Source organism: Symphalangus syndactylus, chromosome 2, assembly GCF_028878055.3.
Source record: "Symphalangus syndactylus isolate Jambi chromosome 2, NHGRI_mSymSyn1-v2.1_pri, whole genome shotgun sequence".
Lineage (NCBI taxonomy): Eukaryota > Metazoa > Chordata > Mammalia > Primates > Hylobatidae > Symphalangus > Symphalangus syndactylus.
The window spans coordinates 123,208,739-123,221,192 of NC_072424.2; the positions used below are offsets into that span (position 1 = coordinate 123,208,739).

General features: G+C 35.6%; 1 protein-coding gene across 4 annotated transcripts in view; it reads right to left on the reverse strand.

The window, feature by feature from the left end:
- Positions 1-12,454, reverse strand: part of EPM2A (EPM2A glucan phosphatase, laforin) — a 356,235-nt gene that overhangs the window by 23,134 nt on the left and 320,647 nt on the right. For 3 of the 4 annotated variants that reach the window (XR_010118990.1, XM_063632111.1, XM_055266483.2), the window contains exon 4: positions 12,089-12,224. Coding sequence is in view for 3 of the 4 variants with exons in the window: in XM_063632111.1 (XP_063488181.1) it covers positions 12,121-12,224 (104 nt within the window). In the remaining variant the exon portion in view is untranslated. Of the gene's footprint in view, positions 1-5,514; positions 6,800-12,088; positions 12,225-12,454 lie in introns of those variants that run through there. The other variant, XM_063632107.1, reaches the window with a different exon arrangement.

The window sequence follows — 12,454 nt, forward strand, 5'->3', positions numbered from 1 at the left end:
AACACTCTGAACCAGGCCTGTACTGAGATGAATTTTTATACTCTCCTTGTATTGGTTATCACATTTAGTGTTTTAGGAATTTTCACAGTTATCATTTTCTTACATAAAGTATTGAGATACCCACCCCCACCTTGCTAAATGCACATCTATTTTCTAATTGTTTTAATTGTTATATCTGTAGAAATTTTATGTATTTTAGACATTTTGCACCATGTTGAGATAGGCCTGTGCATGCCAACAACTAGACACCTATAGATAATTAAAATACTTATAAGCCCCCTCTTCTGCAACAGTCAGAATCTGACAGGATTTATGGGTTTTTTTTTAAGGGCATGGTTATTTGTTTTCTTTATTAGTAAGGTGCTCTGTTATCTCAAAGACAATCCCAAAAGCTTGCCTGATAGCTCCCCTGAGTTTGTATGAAACTTGTGATTTCTTCTTTGGTTTGAATTTTTAAATAGAATGTTTGTCTCCTTTTTTTTTTCTTTTATGGACTTAACAGCCTTTTCTCATCTCTTTGTAATTGTCCCTTTATGTCAAGGTATAAAATGACATGATAATTATTTAGTTAAATTGTCTCAAAGTGTTGCCGCTGGAGACAATTTAACAAATTGTTACATTTGTCAAGAGCTTCCTAAATCCATTAACAATAAACATTTGCCATTAATAATACCTGTCATCTCCCAAAGTGCTGGGATTACAGGCGTGAGCCACTGAGGTGGGCAGATCACTTGAAGTCAGGAGTTCAAGACCCACCTCACCAACATGGCAAAACCCCATCTCTACCAAAAATACAAACATTAGCTGGTTGAGGTGGTATGTGCTTGTAGTCCCTGCTACTTGGGATGCTGAGGCGGGAGAATCACTTGAACTCAGAAGGCAGAGGTTGCAGTGAGCTGAGATTGTGCCACTGCATTCCAGCCTGGGTGACAGAGTGAGACTCTGTCTCAAAAAAAAAAAAAACCATCACAGACTTTCTCCGATGTTCCTGACATCACCACTTATCTGGACTAATTTCTTTTCTTGTCAACTTTCTGAGTCCAATTGCTTGCACACCCAAATATTACCACCCCCTTTTTAATCTATCCCGTGTTATTAATGTTACAAAATCACTATATACCACAAGACTTCCTTGATCAATGAACTACTGGGTAGACAGATAACACATTCTAGATCAAATAAAGAAAGTTTAAAAATTGTCCCTATTATGCCAACAATACTTATGTTTACAATGTCATGTAAATGGATTTTAAAAAGTTTGTGAGAGAGGTGACTCATGGTTTAATTTAGTCTTATTGGCACTTCCCATTATTTAGTTCATCAATAAACATACCTTTGGGACTATCACTTGCTCTCCCCCAGGTTATGTGCTTATATGTGACATAAAAGCTGATCCACTCATACTGGGGTGGGCACACCACTGCCTCAACAGCCTACACAAGAAGATTCTTGTTTGATGGGACATGTTGTAACCGCTTTTTCCATCATCTCCATCTATGAAAGTTTTCCTGCTTTCAACAGACTAAAAAGAGAATTACTGGGGGTTTCTCAAGAGACTTAGTGGCAGGAACTCTGTGTGTAGTAGTTCCTGGTTATGGAGTTTATGTGAACAGAACAAAAATCTATCAGCCACCTCAGGGCAAATTGCTGAAGAGAGTGCAAAAAGTATTGTGGAACAACAAAAGTCTCTAAATTATTTGACAATTTAGAGACTTTTTCTGGCCCAAGTGGTTTTAGACAATTGGGCTACATTAGATTTTCTCTTAGCCAAACAAGAAGGATTCTGTACAATGGCTCATATCACCCTTTGTATTTACATCAACGCTTCAGTTGAGGTAGAAACTCATATAGAAAATATTTCCAAATAAACCAAATGGTTACAAAAATTATGAATTACAGAGGCCCTCAATAATCTTTTTGGCTATCTCCTGACTAGATTAGGAAACTGGCTTCAATCCATTTTACAAATCCTTGCCATTATTGTCCTTGCTATTTTGTTTCTTTTTTTCTGATAATCAAAATGCTTATGTTCTGTATAACTACTACAAATTTGTAACTAAAACCAAGATCATTGTGGCTGAAAACTTAGAGCTTATTTTGACTTTTGGGTTTTGATTTTTATGCTGCTTAAAAGGTTTTAAGGGTTGATGAGTGCCTGCCCACTCCCATTCCCATCTGCCCTAAAACATTTAATTGGTTGTAATTCTTTTGGCTCTAAGTCCCTTGGCCACAGGGGTCCCACAGATGGATTGGGTAATCCCAGGAAAAGTAGCCAGATTACCCGGACAATGATATGAGATGAAATGAAAGTTTGGGCATTGATGCTGACTGACAAATCTTGGCCAAAGGCATAAATGAGAAATAAAAATAAAATCCTAAGACACCCAACCAACTGAATTAATCCCCTCTTGTCCAAGGGGAACTTAGATAAACCTTAAAAACTGATGAGACAGAAGGTCAGACAGAAAGTCACATCTCATTATACTCCCTCCCTCACTAAACCCCATTATCTCTTTCTTAAGAGTTAAACAGAAACCAGCCCTTTCAAAAGATTTGTTCTACTGATGATTTCCATCAATTGCCTAATATTGACCCCTGCCCTTTTGTGAGGTTTCAGCACAACAGCTGGCCTTCCTTCTTGATAAGAGACCACCGACTATGGAGCGGTTCTGATCAGTTAACAGAGGTTGCCTACTGAGTGCCTTTGTGTCCTCTCCTTCAACCTTTGACATATAGGGACTAATTGTATTAATTTCAATGTTAAGTCTCCACCCCAAAGTGAACATGGAACATATGCAACATCCATTTTTGCTTACTATGCATGTACATGACTTTCTGTGTAAATATTCATAGCTCCTCCTATAACCTGTTAAATATATACACTTAGCCAAGCTGTTCACCACAAATTCTTGTCTCTTCTTTCCCTCCTTCAACGCGCTTAACTTTTGGTTTCAGCCGAGGCTCTGCTTCCCGCCTACAGGTTGTTATACCCCCCATCTTTAGAAATAAAGCCCTCCTTTCCAAACTTACAGATTTTGTGGCTTTTTGGTTGACCAGCTTATCTATAAAATAATGCTCCTGCAGAATGAAAAAAATATTAGATTAAGAAATGTTTAATAAAGTACCTTTGACTTTACTAAAGGGTTTAATAATTGAATACAGTTCTTAATACAATATTGTAATAATACATCAGCAAATTAATAGAACAAATATATTTCCATTATCATTATGTTTTATTTGTCTTTTTCACTACAATCAAGCCTATGAAAATGGGTAGGGGGAAAAAACACCTAAAGCCCAATATGACAAAAAAAATTAATGTAATCAATTAAGGAGAAAATGAAAATATTTGTCATTTATGCAGCATTTGTCATATGCATATTTGTACCCATCTTTTTATATATCATACACACAAGTACTCTATTTTCACCTTAGCAAGATCTGTGATCTCTCTGTTAAGGTCTGGTGCCTAGAATGGCAAAGAGTGTTCCTTGCGTATGAATGTATATTGTTAAGGATGGATAGTAATTCTTATTTTATTTCCAATTACTCTTCTTGTTGATGCTCAGAATGTATTTGAATTTTGGTTCAACCATGTGTCAGACACAATGTTAATTAAGCATGATCCCATTGCATTCTACCCCAAAGTCCCCCAAAACTATGAACTAATATGAGGCTTAATGAAATTTAAGATGGGACTGACATTACAGTGAGGAATGAGGTAAAATTAACCCCAAACCTCTGGATTTCATGGGCTGAATCTCCATCAATAGACTTGATTGCATCCCAAGCATTTCATTAATGAATATTGCTTTATAGTGCCTAAGGGTTATCAATTTACCTCTGAACATCTTTTTGTGATAAAAGGTAAGGCGGGGCTTAAAGAATGATCATGGCAAGTCAAAAGGATATGGGAGCTGCCTCAAGTGGCTAAATCTGGGATATTTTGAGCTGCAAATTAAATAATAAGCCATTGAGTAAAATAATAATTAGTGAGTCAATACTAACATAAATAAATGAATAATAAAAGAGAAGGAAACACTCTTCCTAGATTAGAAAGTCATCTTGTACATAATTAGAAAAGCATGATTTGACAATCATCAGAAAAATAATAGGTTTAAGAAAGAATTATTAAATAGATATTAAAACTAGTGGGTGAAAGTTTGGGGAATAACAGGATATTTGCAAAATCTGAAGTTACCTCTCCCAAAATACTTCTTAATTGCAAAGAGCTAGGTAGTAACTTGTAAAAGGGAGAAAGCTGGCCAACATAATCTTATCCAAGTCATCAAAATGAATGATGCTCTAGTGAGACAAATGGACATCATATGCCTGATAGATGAGCTGAGGACATAGCATGACTTCTGTGGAATTTCTGCCAGAAACACATAAGCCGAATCTAACTATGAAGAAACTTCAGCAGAACTCAAATGAAGGGAATTTCCACAAAATAACCAACTAGTACCCTTCAAAGGTGTTAAATGTCCTGAAAAAGAGAAAAATCTTCCAGATTAAAGGAGATAAAGACGCATGACATTACTGTGCGGTGTCTGAGATGGCACCTACTTATACTACAAAGATTAAGATTGGACAATTGATGAAATTTGCATAGGTTAGTAGCTTAGATAGTGATGTAGTACCAATATTAATTTCCTGATTTTGATAATTATAGTCTGATTAAGTGAGAAGATATTCTTGTTTTTAGGAAACTCACTAATGTATCTAAAGGGTGAAGGAAAATCATGTTTTCAGCTCATTTTTAATTGGTTCAGAAAAATAATTTGGTATAGACAGAGAAAGAGCAAAAGACCACAGGCAAACAGATTAACATTTGGTCTACCTAGATGAATTCTTTGTATTATTCTTGAAACTCCTCTGTAAGTTTGAACTTAGGTCAAAATATTAAAATGAAATGAAAAAATAACATTTCTTAAAGAGTTAAATCTACTTTATGTCTCTACATATGTCTGAGTTACTTTCTATGTAATAGCCTAGAAGTGAGACGTCTATTCTAAGGATATGTGCATTTGCAATTTTAATGCTAAATTACTCTCTTGAGCTGTCACTTCAAGTTACATTTCCAGTAGTGTAGAGAATTCTCAAACTTTTGTAACTTTCCTCAAACCTGATACTATTACACTTCAATGTTTGCCACTCTGGTAATTAAGAAATTGTATTTTGTTATTTTTAAAATATTTTAAAACTTTGTGGGTACATAGTAGGTATATATATATCCACGGGGTACAGGAGATGTTTTGATATAGATGTGTAATGTGAAATGATCAAATAATCACATCATGGAGAATGGGGTATCCATCACCTCAAACATTTATCCTTTGAGTTATAAATAATCCAATTACTCTTTAAGTTATTTTTAAATGTACAATTAACTTAGTATTGACTATAGTCAACCTATTGTGCTATCACATAGTAGGTCTTATTCATTCTTTCTATTTTTTGTACCCATTACCCATCCTCCCACACCCCCCACCAACCACCACCCCCTGACGCCCCTGCTCTACACTACCCTTCCAAGCCTCTGGTAACCACCCTCTTACTCTCTATGTCCATAAGTTCAATTGTTTTGATTTTTAGATCCCACAAATAAGTGAATCATGTGATGTCTTTCTGTCCCTGGCTTATTTCACTTAACATAATGATCTTCAGTTCCATCCATGTTGTTGCAAATGACTAGATCTCATTCTTTTTATGGCTGAATAGTACTCCACTGTGTATGAGTACCACATTTTCTTTATCTGTTCATCTGTTGATGGGCACTTAGGGTGCTTCCAAATCTTAGCTATTATAAACAGTATTGCAACAAACAGGAGTGCAGCTAGCTCTTTAATATAATGATTTCCTTTCTTTTGGATATATACCCAGCAGTGGGATTGCTGGATCATGTGGTAGCTCGATTTTTAGTTTTTTGAGGAAAGTCGAAACTATATTCCATGGTGGTTGTACTAATTTACATTCTCACCAATAGCGTATGAGGGTTCCCTTTTCTCCATATCCTTGTCAGCATTCATTATTGCCTGTCTTTTGGATATAAAACATCTTAACTGGAGTGAGACGATAGTTCATTTTAGTTTTGATTTGCATTTCTCTGATGACCAGTGATGCTGAGCACATTTTCACATGCCTGTTTGCCATTTGTATGTCTTCTTGTGAGAACTGCCTATTCAAATCTTTTGCCCATTTTTTTTATCAGATTATTAAACCTTTTCCTATAGAACTGCTTGAGCTCCTTATCTATCCTGGTTATGAATCCCTTGTCAGATGGGTAGTTTGCAAATATTTTCTCACATTCTGTGGATTGTCTCTTTATTTCATTATTTTCATTTACACTTCTCTAATGACTTTTACATTTGAACATATTTTCATATGTTTTTAAACACTTAAGTTTTTTATCCCATGGATTGTCTGTTCATACCCTTTGTCCGTTTTAAATGTTTTTATTTTTATATTTTTCTTATTGATATATAGGTCTTTATATACTTATATTTATTTTGTGTGTAAATTGTTTTTTTAAATGTGTATATGGGTTTGTCTAAAGTTTTTTACCTTTTGAGGGTCAGAATAAGGGCATATACCCTGAAAAATTCAAATTGAAGCTCACCATTCATTCAATCATGTGCTGAACTGATGCTTGCAGGAAGCCTGAAGTATTGCCCCGACTACTTTGCACTTCGTTTCAATGGTAGCCCTCTTCAGTAGATTTCTTTTAAATTAACACCAAAGCTTCCTATTTTCTGATTCTTCATTATATGGTAAAATAGGCTCAACAACATTGTCAATCCTGAAAATCCAAAAGAGTAATTGAAGTCTAATTATATCCTTTGCCTTCTGGAAGACATGCAGTCACAATTTGCTTTTGGATGTTGTTTTAAAATATAGGTCCTTTCTCCTCACACCTTCTTGAAAGATTGCTGCAGGAAGCTGTTTTAAATGTAGTGGCTTGAATATTGCAGATTTAAAGGAATATAAATAACCTGGAAGTGCGGTTTTGAAATATAAGCAAATTGATCTTTTTCTTTCCTAAAAGATGTAAATACAATTTATAAAACTTGGTGTCCACAAGCTGCATGATGATTTTCACAGGACAGTAATGAATATCTTGAACACTGTACTTCCAAATTAAATATGACATTAATGGGTACCATTTAATGCAGCTCAGCTCTGCTCTGATGGCTATTTTAATTGGATTGCTGCTGTTGTGAATAGAAAAGTTGCTGACAATGTTAGAAAAACTAAGCTTACACAAAAGTACCACCTAAGAAGATGTTGGACTTGAATTTGCACGTTTAATCAATCAAGTTAGCTCATCTTATACCTCTTCCAGAAATGCAATTTTTATATACAAGTTGTTAGACAAACACACAGTGGCTCATTGTCAATTCTACGGCCTATGTTCTGATGACAACTAGTCTTTTTCCTGAACTGAATGTCTGCGTGTCTGCTGTGGCTGCTGGTTACATCACGTAATTACCAGACAGTCCTTTCATCCTAAGGCAAGACTTTCTGTTGGGGACTATAAGTATATGAATGACACCCTAGAGTTAAATATAAAATTTAAAAAGGATGAAATTCATGCCAGAAGCAGAAATGGCAGAGGTAATGTTCCCTGATAAAGCACCGTACCATGTGGACTGTTCTTTTTAAATAAGTTTTCAACTCTCCTTTTCTAAATTTTAAAAAATAAAGCAGCAGAAATATGCAAAATCCTTTTTTAATTCCAAAAAGCAAGAATCAAGATTATTACTTTATTTAGGTTTCCTCTGAAAGAAGTTGTTGAATTTGATGTCAACTTATAAACTTGGGCTATAACCACATTGGAGAACTACTAGATTAGAGAATCTTCAGGTAAGAAATAGTCATTCTGGAAACTGTTGAATAGCTGTTTTCCAGGACATCACAATTGTTGGTAAATATCTTATTTTATTATAAGCTGTACAAGTGTTTATACCCGCTTTACAACTTTCTCTCAATCTTATTATTCCATCAAAATCATTTGAACTTGACCATTCCTGAACATTAATTGCTTATGAAAATCTCTTTGAAGACCTATTTAATCATGGAGATACCTACACAAACACACACACCCACACACACACAGACACATACACACAGTATATTATTTAAACTCTGTCTATATCTTTTTTACACCATGCAAATATACAAATAATTTGTTTAGGTTATTACCACAGGCTCTGAAATAATATTCCATACTCAATAGTTAAAGGCTGCTGCCACCATAGGCTGCTGCCACCAAAGTCTGCTGCTTTTTGTATAACCAAAATATTTCTTTTTAATCTGATTAGTTTTAAAATGAACTAAAATCACTCATTTTCATCTTCCACAACAGGAAGGTGGCCATGGCAAAGTGATCATGTAAGTTCCTAAATTATCTAACAATATACAAGAAGCTTCAAATAACATTTTTCTTTTTACATACAGAAAATTAACATAATGCTAGATCTATAGTTCAGATGGAAGTGCTTCGGACTAATGGCACTGTTATTGAAACTGCATCATCCATTGTAATTTAATTTCCACTCTTAAGGAGGTAACAATTACACGTGAAAGTGGTAGTAAGAATGATGTCTGATAAGGCACTCTGGTGGATGTATACACATACATTATAGTTGCTTTTCATCTGACTACAATTTCTTCCTCTAATGGCAGCTACCAAATTGTCAGATAAACTGCAATAGCCCAGGCAGGTGGTGTGAACGCAGTGTAAACAAAGACACTTGCTCAGAGACTGGATTTTCAGGAAAACCGAATGTCTTAAAAGTATGAATATAGCAAGATTTTTGACTGGTGTTACCTTCAGGCTAGAAAACTTCCCAGGGATAGGCGAGAGCAATGGTTCTCAAAGTATTGACCCCACCAACATCAACATCACCTGGGAAGTCATTAGAAATGCAAATCCTTAGGACACATTTCAGACTTAGTGAATTAGAAACTCTGGAAGTAGATATGTTTTAATAAGCCCTTCAGGCGATTCTGCTGCTGCTCAAATTTGAGAACCACTCATCTAGAAGAAGCAATCATTTGCCAAAGGAAATAGTGGAGATTAGGCTGTAAATTCTGTGGGGAAGGAGTTAGGGAAGTGGTGGGGAAGGAGTTAGGGAAGTGGTGGGAAATGCAGGATCGTGCCTAGTGGTAATGCAAAGTGCATAGATGCTGACCGTGCAATCCCCAGCTAACGCAGGGTCTTATTTCACTAACCCCTGTCTTTGGCAGTAAAGTTTCCCAAATTTGAAAAATAAAAGCCACTGTGATTGGTACAGATGATAAGGAACATTTGAGATCTCTTTCTGATGTAATCATATCCATATGTATGGCCATGATATATTGAGACAAAAGACATGCACTAAGTATTTAAAACACTGGCTGTAATTTGAGCAATCTTAGGCATTTACACTACATTTGGCATAGTACCTGTATTTGTCATAATATGATCTCTGGACCTACTACTAAGAGACTCCTGTCAGGGCCTACTTAATTCTAGAAGAGCCTCTAAAATTAGCCATACAATTTAATAATATTTCAAAGGGTTATGTTGTCTCATTGACATAATGAGAGCAAATAAAAAAAAAAGGCTACAGCATAAATGTATATTTAGGGCAAGTTCTGCACACCTATGCAAAATGTAAGAAAATTACCAGCTTTCCTATAATTGTGAGGAGTTTTCACAATTTAAAATTCTAGATGTACTTCATGAACTAAACTAAAATTCCATTTAGCAGCTTTTTCAAAGTTATGAGTCTAAAAATTATTTCCCTTTATAGCTTTAAATAAATTTTATGGTTCAAATAGAAAAGATGTTTTAGTTTTGTTGGTTACTATAATATGAACCTTTTATTCATATCAGACATAGGCAAAGGCTACTAAAATTATTCTTAAAAAATTGTCGTCAAGTCAGGAAGTTATAAATGGATACACAAATGGTACTGTCAGTTTGACTGAAGCTTGTTTCTAAGATGATTTTTCAATATCCTCTGGGTAAGGTCACATGTTTATATAGCTAAATAGCTAAGTTTTATATAACCACTTTAAAGGTCATTAACATAACATAGTTATGCATTTAATATTCCCTTTGGAACTTAAAAGCAATTTTTCATAATTAAAAACATGCAACTTACTTCCTCATCTTCATGCCATTTGAGGACATAATCCCTTATTTCTCCTTTTTGCCTTAAATTTGAAACTCAGCCTGTTATGAGCCTAAGTGTGTTGCTGTCCTTTGGAATATATCTCTTATTTCTGTGAATACTGCACACCATTGGGGTTATTTGCTATTATACAAATAACACTACATTTTGAGTTGGGCATTTTCCACTGTCAACCCTCAGTTAATTATCTGCTCTTCTTCATCCTGCTCTGTGTCCCAGGATGACCAGTAACAGCTGTACTACCCAGCACCTTTCTCTTTGGCTTTGATTTGCATTCAGCCAGTATAGGCCATGGGTGGCAGAGAAAGATGTACAAGAAGGATGAAGTTCATGAATTGATTTTCTTTGGCCCCTCTATGCTAGGTTGAGACCAGTTGGTTGTGTTTTCTACCAAAAATCACATTGTCAGGGCTTCCACTACAGTTACATTACTCTCTTTGGGTTTCATAAATGGTTCTCTCCTCTTTCTGCACTTAATTTGCTTAGCCATGTTAAATTCTCCTCAATGACCCGCTTAAGTGGGCCATCTCATCGTATCTCATCCCAATCAAGTCTGAGAACTTGATTGATACAGTTTTAAACAGATATTTGCTGGGCACACAACAGCAAATGGGACAATGTGGTACTGTCTTAGTCAGTTCAGGCTAATCTAATATATCAAAATGTCTTGGGTAATTTATAAACAGCAGAAATTTATTTCTCACAATTCTGGAGGCTGGGAAGTCCAAGATCAAGGCACAAGCATATTCAGCATCTGGTGAGGGTTCTCTGCTTCCTAGATGGCACTTTCTAGTTGAGTCCTCTTTTATAAGGGCACTGATGACATTCATGAGAGCTCCACCCTCATGACCCAATCATCTCCCAAAAGCCCTCCCTTTTAATAGCATTTCCTTGGGGTCTAGGTTTCAAAAAAATAACTTTGGGGAGCACAAGCATTCATACCACAGCAAGTACTAATACCAAAAATATTCTTTACTTTGTCCTTTAATGGATTTTCAGGAAATTAGAAGTGTTTATATCACAGTGCCATATCTAATTCTAGTCCTAGAAAAGTGAAAGAAAGATCAGAGTGGAAGTATTAATTATCCTTTAAATAACTTGATAGGAAAATAAATTGATGCAAGCTGTAATGTCACATGTCTGTAGAGCAATTTACAGTTTATTAAGTCCTTTCACACACATCATCTCACTTAAAAGAATAAGTCTGGGAAATTATGACAAAAAAAGAAAAAATTGACTTCATTACTTTGCAGTTTGGGTACAATATTTTATTCTTTAGAGACTATCTATTTCTACATATAGGTAGCCATTTTTATATATATGAGGTTCTTGTATATATAAAGCACCTTAGTAGAATTCAATAAATATTGCTTTCTTTTTCTAATTCCACACTCAGTATCTAATTATGCTATGATGTTTAATAATATATAAATTATTGCCTGGATTTTAAAATTTCAAAGAAGTGTTCTATGCTTGAGGAGCTTGCAATGTAGATGGGGAGCAAATTATACACTACTATTTTTTCTATTAATTATTTAAAGCATCACCCCTAAAGCTTAGTGGCTTAAAACAGTAATACTCACTTATTATTATCTTTCCCAGTTTCTGTGAATCAAGAGTGTGGAAGTGGATTGGCTGGGCTTTCATCTACTATATGAGCTAGGGGGACTCTGATGATTATTTACAGGGGATCTCATGTGGTTACTCCTCTTGGCTTGAACAGCGCTAGAGAATCCACTTCACTGAGGTTTACTCACGCGGCTGGCAAGTTAATGCTGGCTAATTGGTTCCTATCCATATTGACCTCTCCATAGGGCTGCCTGAATGTCCTGATGACATGTCTTCCAAGTGAGTGACCAAGGTGAGCATATCTTCCAAGTGAGAGAGCAAGGTGACAGTTACTATACCTTTTATGAATGACCTGGCTTGAAACACATAATCATTTCTGCCACACTCTGTTGGCCCCAAAGGTCAGCCTCGATTCAATATGGGAGAAGGGTATAGATGTCAGGAGCCTTCTTGGATGCTGGCTACCACATACACCTAGGAAATAAAACAATAACACAATCAGGTATCCAAATGAGGATTAATGAGAGACGGTGTTGCAAGAGTGAAATCAATGTTGCTTGAAATTGTAGAAAAGACCTAGAGACTGAAGTGGCACTAGATTTGAAGAATGGTAAGATTTGCAAATGTGGGGATGGAAGAAGACATGGGGGAACATGAGTTTTCCTGGAAAATGTAACACAGAAAGAATGACTAAGTAGAGTGTG